The sequence below is a fragment of the Oryzias latipes genome, chromosome 1 (genome assembly GCF_053564925.1).
Source record: "Oryzias latipes strain Hd-rR chromosome 1, Olatipes_Hd-rR_3.1".
In the NCBI taxonomy this organism is placed as follows: domain Eukaryota; kingdom Metazoa; phylum Chordata; class Actinopteri; order Beloniformes; family Adrianichthyidae; genus Oryzias; species Oryzias latipes.
The window spans coordinates 2150667-2175167 of record NC_136237.1 but is presented as its reverse complement, the minus strand read 5'-3'; the positions used below and the strand labels follow the sequence as shown (position 1 = coordinate 2175167).

The 24501-nt window shown below is 42.1% G+C and overlaps 2 protein-coding genes and 2 long non-coding RNA genes across 4 annotated transcripts; 2 read left to right on the top strand and 2 right to left on the bottom strand.

The window, feature by feature from the left end:
* Nucleotides 1–520: 520 nt before the first annotated feature.
* tecrb (trans-2,3-enoyl-CoA reductase b) lies at nucleotides 521–15331 on the bottom strand. The gene is made up of 12 exons (XM_004066316.5): nucleotides 15139–15331; nucleotides 11133–11183; nucleotides 9032–9083; nucleotides 8861–8905; nucleotides 6691–6794; nucleotides 5532–5647; nucleotides 2971–3076; nucleotides 2827–2899; nucleotides 2695–2738; nucleotides 2503–2560; nucleotides 2218–2306; nucleotides 521–1311 (listed from the first exon to the last, which is right to left on the bottom strand). The coding sequence occupies exons 1-12, from the start codon at nucleotides 15151–15153 to the stop codon at nucleotides 1138–1140; spliced, it is 927 nt and encodes a 308-aa protein (XP_004066364.1). The 5' UTR covers nucleotides 15154–15331; the 3' UTR covers nucleotides 521–1137.
* LOC110015671 (uncharacterized) lies at nucleotides 12438–16551 on the top strand. The gene is made up of 3 exons (XR_002290925.3): nucleotides 12438–12529; nucleotides 12616–12639; nucleotides 14570–16551. It is a non-coding gene; the product is annotated as an uncharacterized LOC110015671 (long non-coding RNA).
* Nucleotides 16552–18001: 1450 nt separating this feature from the next.
* On the bottom strand, nucleotides 18002–24458 carry LOC110015675 (uncharacterized). The gene is made up of 2 exons (XR_002290930.3): nucleotides 24211–24458; nucleotides 18002–18776 (listed from the first exon to the last, which is right to left on the bottom strand). It is a non-coding gene; the product is annotated as an uncharacterized LOC110015675 (long non-coding RNA).
* dnajb1b (DnaJ heat shock protein family (Hsp40) member B1b) lies at nucleotides 20176–23841 on the top strand. Its single transcript, XM_004066317.5, has 3 exons — nucleotides 20176–20588; nucleotides 22477–23069; nucleotides 23160–23841. The coding sequence occupies exons 1-3, from the start codon at nucleotides 20378–20380 to the stop codon at nucleotides 23391–23393; spliced, it is 1038 nt and encodes a 345-aa protein (XP_004066365.1). The 5' UTR covers nucleotides 20176–20377; the 3' UTR covers nucleotides 23394–23841.
* Nucleotides 24459–24501: the final 43 nt, after the last annotated feature.

Sequence of the window (24501 nt, the reverse complement as noted above, 5' to 3'; positions counted from 1 at the left end):
CTCTTTATGGAAAGTATTCCAAGTGCAGCGTTTCTTCAATTATTGTGTGGTGTACGTTCTAAGGTAGGTAGGAGCATACTGTTCCTCACTACACACTTTCCTCGGACTATATGACACCTGGACTGAGTGGCCCCGCCCCCTGGCGTTCCAAACAGGAAATGACTCCAAGAAGTCAAAATCCCACAGACTTCTATAGAGAAATCTGTTTATTCTATTAGTCAGAAGAACCATTCTGACCTTTAACACCTTGGTAATCCTCTTTTCTGTAGTTCAAGTATAAACTGACCAATCAGGTGCCTCACTAAAAGTAGGCGGAGCCTAAGAGTGGTTGCCATGGCGGCATCCATAATCGCAAAAAAAAGGACTGAATTGACTATCTAGTTAAAGGCAGAAGTTAACCGTTTTCTCTGGATGATGTCACCCTCGCTCAGTCCAGTTCTCGTATACAGTCAATGGTTTCAACCCAGAGTTCAAACCTTCAGAGAAAAATCATTGCAGGTTCATTGGATGGAGACAAATATCTGATTGTAATTGAAGATTTATGTAGATCTGGAAAACTGAACAATCATGTGCAGCAGAGACAGCACAGAGGAGATCGACTGACAGTCCAATCAGGGCGCAGAACACCGTGCACTCTAAAAAAAACATGCAACATTGCACTGTAAAAAATCTGCAAGAGCGTGAAAGGTGAACCGCGATAGAACGAGGGAACACTGTACATCGAAACGGCTAAGATGGACATTTGAAAATGAAATAATGTTGCTATCTTTTCTTTTTAATAAATTACCTTCAACATTAAAAGAATAAATTCTATAATTGTTTCAGACAGGATTTTTTTAACAGAACAATTAAAGATCACAGTCAAGCCCAGTACAATAGAGTAAAGTTATAAAGTTATGGACCGCTTTACATTGTACACCAGATGAAATGCAAAAAAAAAACAATTCAACGAAGCATTCACAAAAGGTTTGAGCGCGCTGCAGGAAATTAGGTTTTTCCATTAGAACTACAAAAAAAGGACTGAAGGGAAAAGCCAGGCATCTGGTCTGAGGGGACAAAACCACGAGATCTAAATAATCAGTCCTTAGCTTCAGTGTCAATCTTGGAATCAAGGAGAGCGTTTCAGACGCAGGAGAGCTACAGGATGAACGGGATGATGGGAGAGCGGAGAGGAGGGTAGTCTCGAAACTCCTTCAGGTAGCTGCGGTGCTTCCCTTTGGCCCAAACCGTCATCTGGATGAACCCCACCAGAGTGAAGAAGGCCACCGGGAGACACTGGGTCATCAGGGTGAAGCCCAGCCAGGAGCCCAACTGCAGGAAACGGAGACGCAGTTCGTATCGCTCAACTGGTTTCAGAAAAATAACTTCAAGACCCACGCCCATGATGGAGGACATTTAGGAAGAAAATGTGCATTAAAACCGCATTTCACTGTGTTTTTTATTCAAATGGCGATGAATCAGGAGCAGACGGAAAAAATGCTGTTGGAAAAAGATCGGATTTGTGACGTGGATTCAGAGAAGAGGAAACTACGGTGGCTGAGAGGGACAAGACACGTTTACATTTAAGATACTACAACAGAAAATAGTATTAAGGGTATTCCTTTTCCGTCGGCCGACTGCTAACAGAAAAGGAATACTTGACATTGCTAAACATTGTTGTCATTTTTATCATAGCAATACACTCTAAAAAATGCTTTTGGACTGTTTCATGTATTTAAAATGTCCACATGAGTAAAACAGTAATAAATATCTTTCAATAATCAGACACTGTTGGTTTTATGATACGTCTCTTTCCGTTAGAAGCCGTGTCTCCGCTCTCATTGTCGTGTTTCTGGATTTGGTCATTTGTAACGGGATTTGTTGCTTTTTGTGATTCGGTCATTTGCTCCATAATTTGCGGTTGTGTTATCATGACTCTGTCATCAGTTCTGTTATCTGCTGTTTCAGTGTTTGTTCATTTGTACCGGAGTTTGTCGTATCTTAAATGTTACCGTGTCTCGCACCTCTCGGCCACCGTAGAATTTGCAACAAATTAAAAAAAAAAAGTCCCGCCCACAACTCAGAGTTGAATTTCCAATACAGAGTCGATGTCCTAGAAAACGACACGGGGTTTGGGATTATGGCCAAAAACGGCATCGTCATAGCTAAAAGACCACTGGGAACGCTCGCATCATCGGATGATCGGAGCACGACCTTCAACAAAATAAAAGGCGTTACCTCATAGGTGTAGTTTGGGCAGGACACCAGCAGGGAGATCCAGGTGAAGGGGTTCTTGGTCGGATAAGGAATCTTTCTGGTCTTAGAACCTTAATGCAGGAAAAAAAATTAAAACAGTAAATCTGGTTTCTTCTACTTATTACTATTTTATTCTGGTAAAAACTGCATTTAGGGAAATAAAGGCTTTGATTGAGATGGACTCAACAGCAAATTCTTTGCGTTTTAGGTGACAAACATTGACGACAGGGTGAACGTCACGCCCTGCAGACACGACTCGGGGTTTACCTGGTGGACGGAGGTTCCGCAGAGCAATGTGGATGGAAAAGTTGCCAATCTGACAGAACTAACAAACAAACAAACAAACAAACAATCAGCCAGAAGCATAGAGTATTTACATTAAAATGTGAAATCTGAATATTTATCAGCCTATTTTTGAATCTTAGGAAGAAAGCATATTGTTAGAAATTATTAATTTACCAAGAAAAGGATGAGGGCCAATCGGATCTGCTGCTCGCCGTAGACTGCAAGAGGATTAAGAAATTAAAAAAACATGACGGATAAAAGAAGCGGAACACAAACTGCTACGAGGTCAAATCAATGTGCACTCACTGGGGGGGGTATATAAGGGGTGGTTGATGTAGTAAGCCATCCACGCTGCAAAGCCCCAGTAGTAGGTACAGTTCTACAAAACAGGAAAAAAGCCGATTCTTAGTGGATTGGTGACAAAAGCCGAGCGTCTGTGTGATTCTTCACCTTAAAAATGTTCCGTAGGGGCATCGTTCCATGAGAGAAGCGATGCACAAACAGGGTCTCCAGTAGCCTCTTCATGTAGTGGAAGGAGTGACACATACACGCCAGACTGGAGGAAACACACACAACTGCAGCTCAGACACGCTCAAGAGAAGAACAGTGGATCGTGGAGGGAAAACTAAAGTGACGATGTTGACAAAGTAAACCGTTTTTGATTCCATTTGGTCCTGACAAAGGACGGACCAACCTGTGCCTTATTCACATGCACGGCCCGACGGTTTTTGGGTTGAAGGGTCGCAGAGAGGAGTGCTCGTACCGCCACCTGAAGGGACGTCATGAAAATGGAACGTACCATTTTTGTGCGTGTGGCGAGTAGTGACGGGCCCGGCAACACTGACGCGTCGAGCTCATAAAGTGAAACCGTGTGTGTGTGCGCGTTTCGCTTCAGGAGAGGTCATGTGACCGATACGCCGCTGTGTCACAGAGGAGCCAAACCAGGAAGTGCGTCTACCAGCAGTGTGACCAGATTCTGCCGTTTTCTGCCCTATTGGCTGATTTTGATATTGCAGAAAAAAAAATTTGCTTTGGGTGGTTTTCGCGTTTTAGAGTTATTATGAGTCTAAGCTATCTTTTATTTTGAAAAATGTTTTATTTTGAAAAATAACCGGCTCTTCTCAGTTACATTACTGTAGCTTGGGTGCTACATCAGTCCAGCGGTGAGTTTAATAGAGTTAAACAGCGTCTGTTTCTGCACGATCTAGAAGAATAGAATCCCATTTCAAATGGACTTTATTTGAAATGAATCATTTCCTGTTTTGGGGGTTAAATGTCACATTTGTTCTGCAGAACTTTCAAACTTAAAAGCACTTCCTCAATGCTGAGGCATTATAGACCCAGACATGGCAAAGAGGAATTACTATGACAAATATTGTGTTTAGATTAAATATACTGTGTCTATCAGCAGAGTTTCTTAACTTGGTTGCCTGCAATGACGTTATTGGTCCAGCAGGAGTCAGTATTGAGTCACACAGTATCAATCCAGTTTGGGCAATGTGCCAAAACGCTTCATGAGGCTTCATCTAACCCATCACTGGTGGTAAGCGTGTCTAAAGTATTGGTAAGGATAATGGAAGTTCCACGTTCGTCTGACGTATGGGTGATGATGTCGTACGGCGTCTTTACGCCACGCTCCACTCGTTGGTAACACATGCCTCACGCACGGGTTGTGCACGTGATCCGTGTCTGTGGGACGGACGTGCACACAAACTGACGTGGATTTTCTCTTGACGGGTTCACTGAGCGATCATCGACCCCCCCCCCCCCCTGCCCGCAGACAGACTGTATCCCCCTGCAAAGGCAGTTGGGACTGAGGCATAAATAGGCTCAACCATGTGCCCCCCCCCCCCCCCCCCCAACAAACTATAACTATAGACACAGACACAACTGAAAGCAAACACAGTAGTAATTTGGGTTATGGAGCCCAGTGTGGCTATTCTAAGTAGGCTAAAACATAAACAGGTCACCAGCTGATCACAGACTAGGCCAGAAATATGAGCCACTCAGTACTGAGACCTTCTGCTCGCTGTCAAAAGAACCAGCAAAGTATTTAGAACTTTGAAGCTGGAAAAGTGTGGAACACAGAAAAAAACAACAATTTGTTAATTTTTGTTTATCAAGACGACAAAGACCCCAATGCTTTCTGAGTGTTTAATCCTTTTTGTTGAAACATCAAGAACGGTAAAAAAAACCATAGAAATATGGCTGTCAGATGTGCTTCAGTCTACCTGCTCTCTCATCTCAGGTAGAAGCAGGAAAGGCAGACAGAACTTTAGGTTTTCTCCTCAAATCCATTCCGTCTTTAAACTGCTGTGTGGCTGAAGTTTACGGCTTTTCCAAAGACAGAAAAGTAGAACAAGACGAATGGAAAGGAGAAACCATTAAGTATGCGTGCCTAACCCTAAAGAATAATGGATGTGGATTGTGTGCAATTCTGCAAGCTGCCTATGAGACCTTGGCAAGGCAGGCACGCCATCATAATGCTAGTCTGAGGGTCCGGATCCAGTCCTGAACCCAGGTCCGTCTTCAGACTGCCAGTCAGGCGGACTTTCCTGTTTCAAACCTAAACTTGTAAACAAAACCATGCGTCTTCAGTCATTGGTCAGGAATTACGAGGGCGGAGCCAAGCAACAAGAGGCAGAAACAGTGGAAGTCCTGCTCTTTGCATTCCTTGTCTGATCGTTCACGGATTCAAACTTTAGATTTCTCTGACCAGTTTTAAACGTCTGTATGAACGTCAGGTTCAACACTTTTACTTTGGTACGGCAGAGTCCTGCTGCACGGCGGTTACCGAGGAAACGACGGCTATAAATATGCAACTTGGCGATAAACATGAGCGTTTAGGGAAAAAACAGACTTCTTGTGCTTTTGTACAGTTACATAAAAAAGACTAAGGGTACAAAACAAAAGTAAATGTTATTTATATAAGAAAAAGAAAATTCATTTGACTTCTTAGAGCAGATTTAAAGCAGAAACCAGAGCTCTAATACTTTGATAGAGTGGCTTACTGAACAACCCAGTGTTTACTGGTGGTGAAGTCGTATTTGGCCGCATAGATGAAGGGAACTCTGAAGTAGAAGAGCAGATAGATGACCAGAGGGCCGGTGTACTCTGTCAGAAAAACCTGAAAAACAAAAACATGTTAGGGGAGCAGCTCTCAGTCTGAAATACTCACAAACATTTGTTCTAAAAACGCACAACCGGTCAGTCATGTGAGATATAAACCTTGACTGTATAGAGTCTCATTTCCTTTGAGTGGTACGGTCCGGTTTGGAATAGTCCAGGTAATTCAGGTGAGCGTTTCCAGCTCATTTTTGGCCGCATGGCTTTTGTTTCTTCGTATCGACAAAACATTTAACGTTATTTGAGAGAAGATCACAGGCGGCGAAGAGGAAACGGCTTTCTTGGCGCTGTGGATTTTGGTAATGACCTTTAGCCAATCAACGGGTTTCAAGCTCCGCCCTCACCGCTCTGTTCCATTTTTTTCTATGGACCGACAACCGACGGGGGCCCAAAAATGGTACGGTTTGATCCAGCATAGTTGGTTCTGGACCAGATCAGTGGAAACAAGGCTTAAGAAGACTGGACTGAGTGGCCCCTCCCCATGACGATCCAAACAGGAAGTGGCTCCAAGAAGCCAAAATCCCAAAAATGTCTACAGAGAAATAACAGCCTTCAGTCAGTCAGTCCTTCTATTTCAGGGGCGTCAAACTCCAGACTGGAGGGCCGGCCTCCCGCCTCATCACCTGCTGATTACCTGGATCAGGTGTGTTTGGCCAATAACGAGCTTTAATGGCAGGTTGTAGGACACGCCCCTCAATGCCTGGATTCTGACACCCCTGTTCTACTAGTCAGAGCAACCATTCTAGCGCAGATATTTTCTTTAGTTCACGTTATTCAAGATATTAAGTGACCAACCAGATGCCTCAATAAAAGTAGGTGGAGCCTGCCGGCCCCCATGTCTAACCTTCAAAACCTTTGATTTCATGTGGCTACTTTTCAAGTGAGAGAACAACTGGATTTTCAGACATCAGTGACCTTTGATTCCTTCACAGTGGTAAATGCTCATATAGTTTATCTTGATTTCTTCTGCTTGTTTTGCCACATATTTAAATTTGTTAAGGTTGGTGGACCCGACATAGTTTGGGTGTTGTGTGCAACACCTACTGTAACCCAGCTGATCTGAGCCCCCAAGTCCCTGAAGTAGAACGTTGCTGTGGTTCCCACTGGAAGATGCTGCAGAACATCCTCGTCCTTTAGAGACTTCCCCTCTGAAGCAGAGAGAAATATGTGGACAAATAAGAGACTGAAATGTTAAAAAAAGGCTCCAGATTTACTTTAACCCTCCTGTTACGTTGGTTTGTGAGAGAAACCACGGACGTTCTCCGGTCAATTTGACCTGGGAACACGTTTGATTAGATAAAAATATCAGAGACCAAAACGTTCCTAAAAACATTGTTTATAAATGATCTTCTTTGCTAAACATTTGATTTGGTTTGATTTTGTACTTTACAGATGTGTCAATGAGAATAATTCACTTTTTACGGCCACTGAGAGGATCCAGACGGTAGAAGTCTGTTGCTCCAGATAAAGTTCGCTTAATACAAGTTATTTTAACGAGTCTGCGTTCATCCGACCACATTTTAATGACTTGCTGTGTCTCATCGTGGCTCCGCTACTGTGTTTACATCCCATAATGCTCTGCTACGGTGGCTGTTTTGGTCCAAGTGTTGAACCAGACTGAGGAAACTCAGAGCGAACCGCAGCTCTGTACGATTTCAAACTAACCGAGACCACCTCAAAAGACGGGTATGAGACCGGTTCCGGTCCCGGACCAGGGTCCGCTTGGGTGTGTTCAGACCGAAAATTAGTTCTGGATTATCAGGAGAAACAATCCCGGGTTCACTTATGCGAACCAAATGCGTCTTACATATAAATAATACATTTAAATGCAATTAATTTCTAAAAGTCTGTTTTTATTTACATTTTTTTATAAATTGCTGTTGAAGAATCAAAATAAAACATATCTTCTAGCTGTTAATTCATCCTTTCACCAATTAACTGCAGCCAGGATGAGGAGCCTAAACATGCATGAAAGTCCATTTTCTTTAAGGTGCTTCCACTTCTCCCTTTTTTTTCATTTAGCTCATAATCAGAGTCATCAGATTCTGAAGTTATTTTTAAGATGGTCTTCATCGTCAAAGACATCCTCCTCTACCTCACCGTCCTGATCAGTGATTGGTCTCCGAGCCTCCAGGTCTGCCATCTTTACACGTCTCACTGTTCTAAACCTCTGTGTGCCGTTGGTAGGACTTCCTTTCAAAAAACTGGTTTGTGCTACGCCTTCCCTGCTGAGTGGCAGCGCAATGTGGGCGGAGTTTGTCCAGAGGAACTGACATGGTTCCTTTTTGAAGTCAAAACAACACCTGGACTCTCTAAATTCTAAATTGTATCAATGTATGTGTGTGTGTGTGTGTGTGTGTAAGTGTGACACAGAGGTGGGTTGTGTCTCAAGCTTTGTTCACACTGGGCATTTTACAAACGTTCAGGAACACACTCAACGTTCGTTCTTAAACGTGCATTTAGTCCATGGTGTTCACACTGGACGAGCAGGGAGGGGCTTCTTCCTCTGTTGTTGTTTTTTCTATTGTTTTTTTAGCACATGTCCGCCACCTGAAGTTGGAGGAGGCTTGGTGGGGAATCGGTTTGTTTCATTGCTAGCCTCCTTGGTATGGCGGGTGTAGACTACCATCATGTCAGGAGAGTGGCCTTGGTCGATCTATATTTGAAAAACAAACGTAGACGTCATCTGGCCCGTCACCTTGTCTGGGTTCACCAGCTAAACCAAATCCATACTTCCCCACGTAATCTGAGTCCCTGATTGGTCAGAGTACGACCTGGTTTAATTGGCATTGCACGTTTAACGACCACATGTTTTGTGCGTAGAGCCCGAAAACGGCCGTAGAAACTTGTGTAGCCACGCGTAAAGACAAGAGTTTTGAAGGTGGAAGCCCAAAACGCGCGTTTACTCACGTTTACATAGACTTTTCATTGGAAGTGGCGTGTTACCGAAGGCAGTGTGGACGTAGCTTCATGGTTGCAAAGACAGAAATAGAATTTGATGATTGTGACTCGCTTTGAGTTCTCTTCTGTCGACTGGGTCATATTGACCCAAACAGTAGTTTTGTAATATAAACCAGTGCGTTGGGGTGGGGTGCTACATGTGTTTTTTAAATGTTGGTACAAAAGCCAAGCAAGAACAGTTTCAAAGTGAAAAAGTACGTTTCAGTATAACAGGAGAGTTTAAAAGATAGCAATGACTTTGGAGATGACATACTCGGGTCAAGACGGATGGACTGTCTGGCTGGGTACCACTGAGGATCTGGAACAGGCAGATAAAGACTTTACAGGCATTTAAAGACAAGACTAATACAATGTATCTCCATGTAGGAAGGATTTTATTTGATGTGGAATTGGATTTATGAAACTGTAGACACTTGGTACTCACGGGTTCTGTGGAACATGGACTTGATCTCACCGATGGTGGCATTGGGCTCGACCTAAAAAGATAAATAAAAAAGTGTGTACAGGTCCAACACACACCTGTGAGGAAACCTAAACATTATGCTGAATCCATATAAAAGCAACAGAGAGATCCGCATGTAAAGCAGTAACTGTCCTGAATGTATTTCCTTGATTGCTGAAACTCCAGTGAGAAGTGAACCTATGGCCTCTAATCAATTCATTTGTATTTAGAATATCCAGTGGCTATTCGTTTCATTCCTAAGGTAATTTGTACTAAGACCATTCTATTTGTCCAAGACCAGGTCACCCAGGCTGGATGTTGGAACTAAGTTTTTATCAACATTAGCCATTTTACATCAGCTCTACATGTTTAATTTAGAAAATTAGACCCATTGGGGTCCTCTAGTTTGATCCACACCTACATATGTCCTTTGTTTCAGATGGCCCCTTCAGACGTGGTTAGGCGAAGAATGTACCGGTAATCGCCACGGAAACTCCTCTGAGCTCTCTACAAGGTGGAAGGCGGCACTGATGGCACTGACTCTTGTTGTATCATCCGGAGCGGTCACTAATGACCCAAGAGTGAGCTGGCTGACACGACCATGAACACGGAACTTCAGAATAAACGGTCCTTTCGCCAACCATCCCGATGCAGACGACTATAAGACGGATTCGTGGATCCATCTGAAGGCCGTGTCACAGAGCTGCTACGTGCATTTGGCGTTTTGTCCACATATGAAATTTCGTTCTTTCGTGATCCATGAGTGATCAACGTAATTCAAACGTGTTTCTTGCGTTCGTCATTCATCGATGTGTGCATCAAGGGTTTCGGGCGACGGATCTTTACGTGAATTCGGTTTTGAGCTGTTCAGAATTTTGGTCAGTTGAGAATGTTATTTAGTTTAGAATTTTTTTAGTTTATGCGTAATTTACATAGTTTATGCGCAAATATTACGTAAATCTTACAGAATTGTGCTTGATTTTTATGAGATGCGTGTGCTTGTGTCTTTCCCCGAGATTTTTCACGATGAATAACTTTTGTATTGTGTATACTGGGCACATATAACGTTCAAATTACATAACTGGTCCAAAAATTTTGGGCCATGTTTGGCTTCTACGTTGATTTCCGTGTTCTTTGCGTGGTTTATTTGTATTTCCTCCATTGTTTTAATGTGGTTCATTTGTGATACATCTCTGAAAAGTTCACGTAAAGACCACAACTTTTCTCACTTTTTCCACGTATATTCACATATGACCGATATTCATCCGTGCAATGTGCACAAAAGTACGTAGCGGCTGTGTGACACGGCCTTCACACAGTTGTAGGACAGCATGAGCCATGAAAACACAAAGCTACAGCTGATAAACTTCAATGCTGTCTCCAAATTTATCGAGGGACACAACACAGATGCCGTTAACATTTGGGGTTTAATAGTTGGAAAACCACATTCTCGTATTTTAGGTACACAAAAAATAACAAAGAAATAACACAGAAGTACATTTAAATACAGTGGTGCCTCGTTTATTATGTGGGTTACAAAATTACCCACAATAAGTGGAATTGTCAAAGTAGTTATCTTTTATTTTGTGTAAATATTCTAAATTCCTCACTAGATGCTTTTTCTCAGACAGACACAAACATTTTCACTCTTTTCTCTTTTGTTTTAAACTCTTAAAGTTTAAACTTTGGTAGTAAAATGAGATCGTGATTGAAGATTTGTGTAAATGTGGCACAATGGAGACATTCTGTACAGGAGACAAGATGCAGAGGAGATTGATTGACAATGATCTACAGCCAATCAGGGCGCAGGACAGAGTGCACTGTTAAAGATTGCTGAAAAAAACAGCAAGACTGCCAAAGGTGAACTGTGATAAAGTGAGGGTTTTCTGCAATGAACAACGCTGCCGTGTAAAAGTATTTAATGGTTACTATACTCCAGGTCTCGCTGTTCTGGAGGGCCATGTGACCATCCCACCTGTTTATCATGGCTAATTCAAGGAAACTACTAATCAGGGAAACATTTGTTAGACTATATGTACAGATAAAAGTCTTCTTGAAACATTCTTTGTAGTTTGTTTCTCACCTTGTCCAGGAAACAGAGCTTCTCCTTGGTCTTGGCATCCAGGATCTCCACCTCAAAGAAAACAACGGCCTTTTTAGTTTTTTTAGCCTGTTTGCGTTTCGCTGGTGCTGCCCCCGACACCGGAGCCCCCAGCCCAGCATTGCTGGACTTCTTCCCACTGGCCTCGAGAGCTAAGGCATCCATGTCCCCTACTTTTCCTCCAGCTACTGGCTGAACTCCTCCCTACGCCCAGTCCTTCATTCCCTTATTCTGAAGGTTGACTTCCGATCCACAGAGAAAAGGGGGGAGACCTCAGCTGTGGACATAAATCTCTCGTTGGCATTCCTCCTGCCCCTCCCTCTTACGTCACCCCCCCCACCCCACCCCACCACCCATTCTTTCACATCTGGTGTGTAAGATTTACATTAAAGTGTGCCAACAGTTAAGCCCTAAAATAAAAATAAATGAATAAAATAAAATATATATATTTTAAAAAGTGTGCCTCCAGTTATACCCCAACCCTAAAAGGAAATAAATAAGAAATAAATAAAATAAAACAAATAAATAAATAAATTGATAAATGAAAAAATATTTTTAAAATTATAATAATAAAAAATAATTAAAATAAACAAAAAAATAATAAATAAACATTAAAAAGTGTGCCAACAGTTGCATCCCTGAAGGACAGCAGTGGTCTGCACATGCTCATTAGCTGTGAAGCGTGCAGCTTCCTGTTGCAGATTTGAAATGCGACGCGTCCCCAAAGCAGACATATTTACGTCCCGGAGATGTCTTCACGTCCAGCAGAGTGAAAGGACGAGGGGGAGAAAACATGGCAAACATTGCCCCCCATTACTAATCTGAACCTGTCTTTTGCTCCTCAGCTAAATATAAACGCCCCCCCCGTCCCCACAGACAGCAGACAGATGTATGCAGTGATATCATAGGTGTATTATTAAAGACACCCAACCAAAGACAATCGACGTTTCTCAGTGAACTCCACAGCTTGGGTCTCAGTCACAAAGACTGTATGCTTTTCCATTATGCTACACATTAAAACCGAATCAATGGGGCCTTTACGTTTGATGCAGATTCACCTTTTTCCAGCAAACACAGACAGACAATAACAGCTGACGTTCTCAGAGATTAAAGAAAGCTATGACTTCTGGGAAACGGTCAATCCATCTTATATTCCGCTTCCTACTCACTCATCCAAACAGAGAAAAGGACACCTGACACCCCAGTGGAGTCTTCAGAGACCTGAACCCTTTCCAGTCTCTGGGTGTCACATAGCTGCTATGCTGTCCCGCCCCCCCCCCGCGTTCCCGTCTATATAAAAGCTGGGAACACTGAAGTCCGGTTCAGCCGCTGAGGAATAACCGCAAAATCTGCATTTCCAGCTTTGCTTTTATGAAACCGTAAGTGTTTTTTATGTAAGCAGTCATAAATCTTGTAATACATAATAATTTACATTACAATGTTCTTTGACTCTTTGGTTTTTCAGTGTTCATAGAAGAAAAAGAAATAGGTGAGTTATTTTTAATTCTGTCACCAAAACAAAATACTGGTTTTTTTGCAATTCTGTATCTTTCATCATCTAACTTTAGCTTAAAGACAGAAAAGACTAGAATAACAATGACTAAACTGTTATTTATGGTCATTTTATTAACAAGAAAACAAATACAAGCATAACTTTCATGTCAAATGTTGCCTCCGTTGTTTTTCACACCTGTGTACGTCTTAAACTGGGCTCTTTACGACCACACCGCTTCATTTTATTAAGGAAGTACAATGGAAACAACCACTAAAAGGTAGAATAATTAACTAAACATTTGTTGAAATAAAATTAGAACTAGTGTACTGCAAATCTGAAATTCAGAACTAAATAGTTAGCTCTAAAATGATTGTTTCTTAATTTGTTACATTGAAGTTTCTTTGTATTTATTTCCTTTAACTTTTGGCTCCAACTGGAAAAAAATTCCTTAGAATTTTAAGCTGAAAGACTCACTTCAATACATGTTGTATTTTCTGTGTTTTTAACATATTTATGTAGCATTTCTCTGATGAGAATTTAGATTAAATCTGCGTTTGAGTATTTCCTTTTTCTAATAGTTGTAAATCAAGAGCAGAAACGATGTTCTGGCTAAAAACCTCATCATCCCAATTAAAAGACTGAAAATGGATCAAAAGACGATCGGACTTTAAATTCACTTTGGATTATCAGAGGTCTCCCTCATGCTCAAAGATCATTCCCTAAAACATGTATTGAATGTTTGGTTGCTTTTTTTCCCATCATGCAGTTCTCTGGTTGACATTTTAGAAAACACAAATCCTGCACCGCCAGAATGTGTGCAAAACGTGTCGTTTTAAAAGAAGAACAAAGAATTGATTTAAACATAAAAACTGCCGTCCTGATCGGGCTTCAGGCCCCGATCCCAGAGTTTCTGCTGAGAACGAGTCTAGCAGTAAAAATAGAGCAAATTTAAACTTCCTAAAGTCCTAAAACAACAGGTTTTTAGTCCAAAAATGACATAATCATAATTTACAGACTACTGGGAACGTTTAAAAAAAGATGAAAAGATGATCAAAGTGGGACTAGAAGAGATCCAGTCATCTACAGAGTTTTGCCTTTTGGACAGCAGAAGAGCAGATCAAATTTTCTTTCAAATGAGATTAAAATGGACTGTTTGGACGCCCCACTTCCACAGCCACTGTGTCCGAATTCCTTCCCTACTCACTACATAGTGCACTAACTAGTGCCCTGAATTTTCAAATCAGATCGGACACCATGCTCACCTCTGAAGATAAAAACATTGAGATTTTATTTTAAAAACTACACTGAAATACATTTTGTTTTGGTAAGAAGTGTTCAAATGCAATGCATTGTGGTCTATATTTGCTGGCGAGCATTGATGCACACTATTTTTTTGCAGAGACTTCTGGGAAATTTCTAGGGCACTGGATTTCTGAATTGTAGATTCAGACAGAACTACAGAGTGGGGAACGCCCTATGTAGTGAGTAGGGAAGGAATTCTGACACAACCGTAATTCCAAAACTGATCAGCGAATATGGACCACAATGCATTGCGTTGGGGACAAAAAAATGTATTTAAATATATTTTTTTAAATAAACCTTTATATTTTATTTTCAGAAGACAGTGGATTCATGAGTAATCAACGAGATTGATGACGTCATATCCGCTACAAAAGTAGTGAGCATGGAGTCAGAATTGCTTTTCCAATCCAGGCCACTACTTAGTGCTGCACTTTATAATTTTATAGTAGTTAGGGCGGGAATTCAGACATAAGAGTTTTGGATCAAAACTGATATGAAAAAATGTAAAAAATGTTTATTGGTAATAGTTTACGACTGGTTAACTACCAGGGTCTCACACTCAGACAATTTAAAGTCCTGTTGCTTTCTGTCACCTTTCCCTGTGACTTGCTCTTATCTACAGGTGTGTCTCAGGAGTCCAGAGCACAGCGGCGCGTGGCAGCATCACGGCTCCGGTTGAGCCAGTCTGTCAGACTGACTGCTTCAGATCCCGTCCGGTGGGTTTAAGGCTCTTATGAAACGGAATCACGGTAATCTCCTCAACACCGACGCCGTTTCAACGGTCTGTGGCTGTTTGAGCACGACGCCAAAGACGACAATCATGTCAATGGAGAGGTGCGCACATGACACGTGCACGGACCTACACCTGTTCACCTGGGACATTGTTGAGCAAGAACCCGATAAGAATGCCGGCAGCAGTCAGCGGGCAGAGATGACTGACAGGCTGACATCCACGGACATATATCTCTATACATGCTGTCTATGCTGACATCAACCCCCCCAGAGCCGGGGGGGCAGGGTCTGCGACCAAAGCTAGCGCGGAACTGACCCCAGAAACGAGCCAGAGGCGGCGTTTGCTTAGCGAACCGCGCGGACGTTCGGATAAAACCGGATTCCTGCTCGGAGAACACAGAAAAGAGGCTTTACGTCATTACGAATAGGTTATATGACGGGACTTTAGTGGAATCTCACCTCGTAGTGCTTCATCTTGGCGGTTAGCAAAGCTCTCTGATCCACCGGGATGAGTGACGCTCAAACCTCCAATGAGAGACCGGACAGGACAGCGCTGTCAGCGACCACGCGCTCGAACCAGCCAATCAGCATTAGCCTCAGACGGAACACAGACCCACACTACGATCGATGCGACCAATGGCATTAAAGTGCTGAGTGACCCCTCCCCCTGGCGTTCAAAACAGGAAGTGGAACAGCGATTACTCATTCTATTGGTCAGAATTACCACTCTTGCTTGACCCCCCCCTTTTAATGTGTTCTTAATAATCCTCATTTTTTTAACGAGATATTTTCGGTGGTGAGCGTTATCTAAGTTATAAACTGGATAATCAGATACCTAAATAAAAGTAGGCGGAGCCTGCTGGATCCATGTCTAACGTTCAACAACATTTGATTGACACATTCTCCCTATTCACCTTTCGAGTGGACTCGGACCAATCACTGCTCATCGGGTTTTGTCCAAAACAGTCAGTGTACTCAAGATTGCCCTCAGTTCATCTTCTGGTCTATTTTCAAAGTGTTCTCAGGGTTTTTTCACTGTGGTTTTGATGCTTTCAGCCAAAATTAAATAGATCCGTGTTGTTTTTTAGGACATAGGTTGTGGCCGAATTCCTCCCTACTCATTATGTAGTGCACTATATAGTGCGTTTGCTATTTTCTAATGCTGTCTGAATCTACAATTTTACAAAATCCAGTGCCCTAGAATTAGAATTCCCTGCGAAAAACCAGTGTGCATCGATGCTCACTAGATTGGCGAATATAGACCACAATGCATTGCGACTGAACCTTTTTTGCCACAAAAATGTATTTAAATATATATTTAAATAAAATATCAACGTTTTTATCTACAGAAGACAGTGGACTCATAAATAATCACTGCAAAACACTCATATCAATTAGATTTTAACTTTGTGAAATCGATAACATCATATTCAGCGATTTAAAAAAAAAAAGAAAAGGAGTGAGGGTGGTGTCTGAATTGCTTTTAAAATCCAGGGCACTACATAGAGCTGCACTATCTAGTTTTTTAGTAGTTAGGGGTTAGGGCGGGAATTCGGACACAGCCATAGTTTCTGCAGAGCGGTAGGAGTTCATTAGAAATTTCCCTTTGAGTTGTTGGCGAGTCTGAGGGACAAGTAAGCCTGCGTTCATTTCCCATGATCCCTCTGTTTACACTCTGTCCTGCTAGCTTACAGCCCCTCACAACTCCTAACCTAACATTAGTGGTGCAACAAAGTTGTGTTCAATATCCGAACTATCCAGTTGTACAGTTCTGATCCAGATTCCAGCCCAGACGAGGAAAACAAAGATGTTCATGGATCTGTTTGTCTGCAGGTGGATGATCAGAATAAATATCATCGGTTTCAAAACGCAGTTTTTTGTGTGCTCCTGATTCACAATGATTTGTTTGGTGAAAGACCTAGAAATGCAATCATGAGCCTAATTTTCTTTACAAATGTTCTGCAACACCAGAAAAATGCTCAAAGATCGTGTTAAAACATCAGAAACACAATATTAATTGGAGTCAGACCTGATTTCTGTGGAACAAATGCATGATTTGGATGATTTCCCAGTACAAATCAATCATTGTCTTGAGGCTAGAGGCACACTCGCACAGTTTAGGTGAGTGTCATTTTGCTACCTCTGTGGTCAGAAACGAATCTTCGTTAAACCACTCGGTGCACCGGACCAGTCCAAGGTTAGGTTCTGGTTGTCTTTAAGAAGTTTTTGTTTACAGACGTCTGAGCTAACAAATGCATGAATAAATCAAAGAGACAAATATCATTTCAAGAAATAAGGCGCCTGGGATCTGCGCTATCTCTAGTCATCAGTGGCCCTGATTTTCAGCAGAGTTCTGACCTGCAGACAACTTGACCTCAACTTTCAGCGCCGCTGATGACAGCTGCAGAAGGAAAAGGACCCTGACAAACAATGTCTGCAGACCTAAAAGCAAAATAAACGTATTAACTCTGTTAAATCCAGAAGAATGGCTGTCAATCAGCAGAAGATGGAATACCAACCTTGGACATTGGACAGAATATGGAACCATTTCTAATTCACAGCATTACCTCATAGTTATAATAATGAAATCGCTTAATCAATAATTGAAGATGGTTAAAGTGATTGATCTATAATTATATCACTTCACTTGCCCCAAAAATGGATTCACGATTTTTTTTACTGAAAAATAATTTGCACATATTTTTAACTCTTGATATTTGATCTGCACATGCTATGAAGATTTTTGGAACAGTGTTGTGTCTATTTTTTCTGATAAAGGTTTATTTTTGATCATAGTCATGATTTTTCTAATTAAAATAACCTGCACTTATTTTAGATAAGTGATCTGCATTTGCCTGGTTTATTTCCAAAATAGAGTTATGTCTATTTGGACATAATAATTAAGTAATTCATCGTTGATTTATTGATACTTAATACTTAATTCTGTCTGATAAAAAGTTAAGAACTGGATATCGATAAATCATGTCATAAAATGGTTACGGTAGAAGAGGGTGGGATTATATAAATTAGCTTCCTTCCACTCCCTTTAAGCAATATTTAATTTAATGTCTAATTATCCTAAGTTTGATACGTCTTTGAATGAATGTATGAATGCTGATTGTCTTGTTTTATGCATTATTCTTGCCTTAATTGCTTGAAAAAAAACATTTAAAATAAAAAAAAAATCAAAAATATGGATTCAGGATCCACTGTTTCGTTGATTTTTAAGAATTCATTTCTTCATTTTGACATAAATTTGAGGTTCAAGTTCACTAATCCACAAAAATGTTTTTTCTAAAAATTAAGACACAGTGGAGAAATCTGTTGCCACACATGGATGTATTAAACCGAGTTTCACCAACTTATCATCTGCTAAACTCAAAGCACTTAGAGGTTCTCCAAATGTCACTAAATTGGTTCAGATGATTTCAATATGTGGAAGACTTCAGACTTGACGCCCAGACGACCATCATTGATCCCCTTCATAGTCACTTACGTTCCTCGCTAATGAGGCTGGCTGTTCACGGAGCGCTGTGTCCGAGCAGATCCACAGAAGGTCTGATGGAAGGACACAATGTTGCAGGAGAAGATGCAGTAGCAGAAGAGACGACCGGACTTCAGCAGATTATCAAAAGAACAGATTCAAGAACCTGCAGGCCTCCAGAAAGAGTGGAATGAGGTGGAGGAACAGCTTCAAAAACCACATTCAGGAGACAGGCTCCAACTGCCGGGTTCCTTAGGTCAAACCACTTCTGAGCCCAGACCAAACGTCTCAATTGGGACAAGGAGAAGAAGGACTGGACTGTTGGCCAGAGGTCCAAAGACCTGTTTTCTGATGAAAGTGTGTCTTTCTTTTGAGAATCAAGGGTTTGTTGGGGAGCAGAACCCAAGCTGCTGGAGGTCCAGAGTGAAATCTCCACAGTCAGTCAGGATTTGGGCTGCAATGTCCAGCGCCGGTTGCTGGTGTCCCTGCTGTCTTCAATCCAGAATCATTGCAACAGTCTAGCAGAATGTTCTAGACTTCAGCATTCCTTCTGCTGAGGATCTGAATGGACATGCAGATTTCATCGTCCAGCAGGACCTGGACCCTCTCCAGACTGTTGAAGATGGACAAATCATTTTAAAAACACTTATTTTGATTCGCAATCATTCATAATCAAATCTTAATATATGTATTCATCTTTTTGCAAAAACAAAAGTAAATGGTGGTTTATCCACAGTATTCTAATATTTCTAAATATAATTTTTGTGTATTTTTTTGAGCTGGAACCTTAATTTATGTAAAAGGAACAGACAAACTATGACCCCTGTATCCATGGTCTATGGCTGTGTCCTTCCCTACTTACAATATAACTCACTATATAGTGCGTTTGACATTTTGTAGTGCCTTCTGGATCTACAATTCCAAAATCCAGGTTGTGTCAGAATTCCTACCTTAACCCCCTAACTACTAAAAAACTATTAGATTAGAAAAGATTAGATTAGTTAACTTTATTTGTCCCACGACGGGGAAATTCACAAAAGTGACATGTGATTCACTGCAAACATTTTTTTAACAGCAGATATGATGTCATGTATGTCATGAAGTTAAAATCTAATTAATATGAGCGTTTTATAAGAATGTTTTACGAGTCCACTGTCTTCTGAAGATAAAAACGTTGATGGTTTATTAAAAAAAATACTTTTTTTTTGCAAATATTGTTCCAACGCAATGCATTGTGGTCTATATTTGCCGATCTAGTGAGCATGGATGCACACTGGTTTTTTCTGGGAAATTTCTGGGGCACTGGATTTTGGAATTGTAGATTCGGACAGCACTAGAAATTTTGAACGCACTATATACAGTAGTGCGTAGTGAAGGAATTCCGAAACACCCCCAGTGCTCTAGAAATGTCCAAGAAGTCTCTGCGAAATGCAGCATCAATGCTCACCAGATAAGCAAATATAGACCACAATGCATTGCGTTGGAACAGAATTTGCCCAAAAAATGTATTTAAACATATTTTTTTGGTTAAATCATCAACGTTTTTATTTTCAGAAGACTCATAAATAATTGTTGCAAAACGCTCATACTTCATGACATAGATGACATCATATCTGCTGTTCAAAAATAAGTGGTGAGCATGGTGTCTGAATTGCTTTTAAAATTCAGGCACTACATAGAGCTGCACTATATAGTTTTTCAGTAGAATTTGGACAAAAAAACCATTTCGTGTTTGTTTTTGTTATTTTTGTTTTTTGCGTACTCAGATGGAACATTAGCATAACAAAGTTGACATGACACATAACCTAAGAGAGGAGACACAGCTGAACTAGAGATGGTGGAATTTGGATTGCTGTTATTCATGTACACTTAAATTGTCAGATATTTTTCCTGTTAGGAATTTTGAAGGAGAAAAGTAAGGATTGCGGAATTATTTTTATTTTTAGATGAGAATGGCTTGTGTTTCGGAATATCTCCAACAGCCCATGAAAGCACCACGGTATGACGTCCCAGTGGGCGTGTCCTTGTGTCAACGTCACAGTGGAGAAACTGCAAGCTCTTTATGGAAAACTCTGGAACCTTCCATGCTTGTATATTAGGGCACGCGGAGTTTGACTACGTGAGTCGTTGAAGTAGTGAGAAGTACGTAGAGGGACGTCCGTAGAGTTTCCTTTTTTTTCTGTTTTAGCATTTTGTACTTTTTGAGCTGCAAAAATGGGAAAAGATTACTACGAAATCTTGGGAATAAAAAAGGGGGCGTCAGACGAAGACATAAAGAAGGCTTATCGGAAGCAGGCTTTGCGTTATCACCCCGATAAAAACAAGTCACCGGGCGCAGAGGACAAGTTTAAGGAGATTGCCGAAGCTTACGACGTTTTAAGCGACCCGAAGAAGAAAGACGTCTATGACCGTTACGGCGAAGAAGGTATGTAACGTTACATCGGTGTATATTAGTGCGTGAATCGCATCCATAATAACGGTAATATACACTGTTGACCAAGGTGCATTCTGGGTAGACAACATTTGCTCGCTAAATCACAGTTAGATCTTTGTTGTATGTGTGTTTGTCCAACAGTTGTAGTGTAAACATTGGTCTCGTTTGTAGCAGCAATGGTTTGGTACCCCCCCCCCCCCCCCCCCCCGCGCGCGCATATTTGTGTGAAGTTTGACAGGAACTGGTCCAACTGAGATGACGTCACAGCATCTGAATGTTCCTGGATGGAATGTACCAAACATGTTCACGTCTGCTGTAGATGTCCTGAGGGCTCCAAGCCTTATGTTGCATTCAACTGCTGACTGGATCTGACACCTGGGGGGTATTCCAGGAAGCATGTTTAAACTCCCCAGACTTTAACCCTGAACTCTGGCTGAAATCGGCTTGAACTTGCTTACTCTGGGTATGTCGGTTCCAAAAGACCGGGGGGGTCTCATCACCCTCTCATGGTGGAAAAAGTATTATCTGAGCTTCTTCATCCACTAAATCATCTTCAAATGGACACGCCATACTACTTCACCTCTCTGAAAACAAACTAACCTTCAACTAAACCTGCTCCAGACCAGGTTATGTTCAGAGCATGAGTTGCTATGGCAACTTGACCTACCCTGAAACATACCTCCATTTCTGGAACCGAAAGCTGAGGTTATCAACTTCCTTAGCCTTAAACTTACCGTGGGAGCTAGCAGAACCTGCTTTCTGGAACACCCCCCTGGACTGAGTGACCCCCCCCCCCCCCCCCCCCCCTGGTGGGCCAAACAGGAAGCTAAAATCCCATCGACTTCAATAGAGAAATAAACAGCTGTCATTCTATTGGTCAGAAGAACCATTCTTGATAATCCTCTTTTTTTTTCCATGATAGTTTTTCTGTAGTTTAAGTATATAAGTTATATAGTTATATAGGTGGTCTCACGTTGACCATTTGAAGCGTTTGACAGATTGTTCCAAACCTGCTTTTAGTGGTAGGGGTGTGGCCTACCCATTGACCGTATAAAGGGGAATGGATTGAGTGGGGGTAGAAAATGCCTTAACTTTGGCTCCAGCGAAATGAATTCAGTTGCCATTTTTCCGCTGTACCGGCGCCTCCAGACTGTGATTACCGTAGTCTGAGTCAACGTTTCTATGGCAATGACATCACCATTCAGGTGTAGGCTTGTGTGAAGTTCACACCCATTCCACTGAAAGTGGGTTAAGGTGGGGGCCAGCGGGCACCACATGCTTTTACTGAGGCATCTGATTGGTTATTTTATAATTTGCATTGGAGAAAAATGTCATAAAAATGTAGGATTAGCAGATTAGAAAAAAATATCAGACCGAGAATGGTTATTATGCTCAATGGTTGTTTATTTCTCTCAAGAAATCTTCGGGCTTTTGGCCTTTTGGCAGGTATTTCCTGTTTGGAACGCCAGGAAGGAGGGGTCAGTGTGTCCAGTATTTACAGTCAATGGGCCTATCAACAAGTTCACTTCTGATCGGCGAGAATGGTTGCCAAAGAAATGTCAGCTTAAAATGACTCGGATCAATCGGTGCTTACAGATGCCTTCTGGCTCCAACATGGCGACGCCTGTGTCACAAAAAAAATGGTGACTGTATTGACTTCATTTGGTTGGAGCGGGAACTAAACCAATGTCAATCTGACTCGCTCCATTTCTTACATGCAGACAAAGGATTCAACTATAGTTACTGTGTGTGTGTTTGTGTGGGTGTATGCACGTGTGCAAGTGTGCCCCCTCACATTAAAAATGACATTTTCTGACCCGCCTTCATCTGTGGTCACTTTTTATTCATTACCTCTTCTTGTTTTCTTTCTCTCTACCAGGTTTGAAAGGGGGAGGTCCTCCAGGAAGCGGAGGTCCCGGCACCTTCCACTACACGTTCCAGGGTGACCCCCATGCCATCTTTGCAGAGTTTTTTGGGGGTCGTAACCCCTTTGAACAGTTTTTTGGTGGGCGTAATGGAGGAATGGACGAGGACATGGACACAGACGACCCATTCGCCCGCTTCGGGATGGGGGGCAGTGGAATGGGCGGCTTCCAGCGCCCCTTTGGCTCCGGCATGGGGGGAATGGGAGGCCACACCAGTGTTGTAAAGAAGCAGCAGGACCCACCCGTGGTTCACGATCTACGCGTCACATTGGAAGAAGTACTGAATGGTTGCACAAAGAAGATGAAAATTTCTCGCAAGAGGTTGAATCCTGATGGTCAGAGTGTACGGACTGAGGAGAAAATACTTGAAGTTCAGATCAAGAAAGGGTGGAAAGAGGGCACCAAGATCACTTTTCCTAAAGAGGGAGATGAAACTCCAAGAAACATTCCAGCGGACGTTGTATTCGTGTTAAAGGACAAGCCGCATCCAGTGTTCAAACGCGACGGTTCGGACATCGTTTACACGGCTCGGGTCTCCCTCAGAGACGTAAGTCAGATTTTCTGCTAAAACGAACCCGACCAACCTTTTGGTTTGAGTCCAACCGTTTTTAACCCCCCATCTTGTTGCGTCCACCAGGCTCTCTGCGGCTGCACAGTCAGCGCGCCCACGCTAGACGGCAGGACGGTCACCGTCACGTCTACAGAGGTCGTACAGCCGGGAATGAAGCGGCGGATCTCTGGGGAGGGACTGCCTTATCCCAAACGCCCTGACCGTCGAGGGGACCTCATAGTGGAGTATGAGGTGAAGTTCCCAGAGCGGCTCAGCCAGAACACTCGGGACACCATTGCTCGGGTTCTTCCAACATCTTAAGCGAACTGACGAAAGGACCTACAGGAAGTTGCCAATTTGTAGCCTGACTATCTTACAGATGTTCAGGAAGGTTGATGATGCGTTCAGCTCCTCACTGGCTAGAATTTTGGGGTTTTGACTTGAGTGACATGATATTTCCTGATAAATAAATACACATGGACTATGTGGAGAGGGTTTTTTTTTTTGTTAAGAGTTTCAAACATGAAACTATCTTTTTATTTTGAATGTTCTGAATTATAATTGTGGAGATGTGTGCTGCATTGGTGATCTGGTTGGGTAACTTTCACATGAAAGTGTGCTTTGGAAAACGTTCTTTTTGCTCTAGAATACGGAGCAGCAGTCAGAAGAAACTGACTGGTTGTGAAACCAAAAGTTGAGTGTCTTTATAGAGAGGAAAAAGAATGACGACTGTTTCTGGTGACATTAAATTGATTTGACTTAAAAAAAATGTTTTTGGTGAATGTTTACCATCCTGCTAACCCATTGTTTTGTTTTTGGCTGTTTGAAATCCTCAATTCAACTTTACCAAATGTCAATTCTAAAAATGCTGCCACCATCAAAAGTTACCGTAAGCCTTTTGGGGCTTCGGGTCACATCCGGACTTTAACCATCCTAAGTGAAGCCGGGTCCAAAGACGCTTCCTCCGAAGACGTTTTTCTTTTTGGCCTTGGAATGTTTGAGTTCTGGATTCTTTCGCAGTTCTTGCTAAACTTCTCATAGTTTGAGGAAAGAACCGAACCAGACATGGTTATAGCCATTTCTGGTTGGGCGTGTCATGTGGAATTGTTGGATCCACAGCTCCTGGAAAATCACCCACCAGGATTTCCCAAAGCGGCTTCGTCCGCATTAAGGTGGATGAAGCCTCCACAAGCCTTGTTGGAGTTGGAACGGCAGCAGCGTCACGCCGAGCGCAGCAGTCCTTGGGTCGACCTCGCTCACCCATGACAGTCAGCAGACCAGCTCCGTCTCCGACGGCCCCAGGCTGCTTGCATTGCAGAGGTTGTGAGGGACACAGATATCGCTGCAGGAACCTGACTGGAACACTGAAGACTTTATGAGCTAACTCTTCCTATCAGAGAAAAACACACGTCTGACAAGATGAGCTCCA

What these genes read in the sequence shown, in the direction of transcription:
- tecrb (XM_004066316.5), bottom strand. An exon ending in GTCCATCCGTCTTGACCCGA is followed by an intron (nt 6,795 to 8,860) that starts GTATGTCATCTC and finishes TCTCTGCTTCAG; the next exon opens with AGGGGAAGTCTCTAAAGGAC. An exon ending in TGGCCCTCATCCTTTTCTTG is followed by an intron (nt 2,561 to 2,694) that starts GTAAATTAATAA and finishes TTTGTTTGTTAG; the next exon opens with TTCTGTCAGATTGGCAACTT.
- dnajb1b (XM_004066317.5), top strand. Translation starts at nt 20,378, where the DNA reads ATGGGAAAAGATTACTACGAAATCTTGGGAATAAAAAAGGGGGCGTCA. An exon ending in TGACCGTTACGGCGAAGAAG is followed by an intron (nt 20,589 to 22,476) that starts GTATGTAACGTT and finishes TCTCTCTACCAG; the next exon opens with GTTTGAAAGGGGGAGGTCCT. An exon ending in CTCGGGTCTCCCTCAGAGAC is followed by an intron (nt 23,070 to 23,159) that starts GTAAGTCAGATT and finishes TGCGTCCACCAG; the next exon opens with GCTCTCTGCGGCTGCACAGT.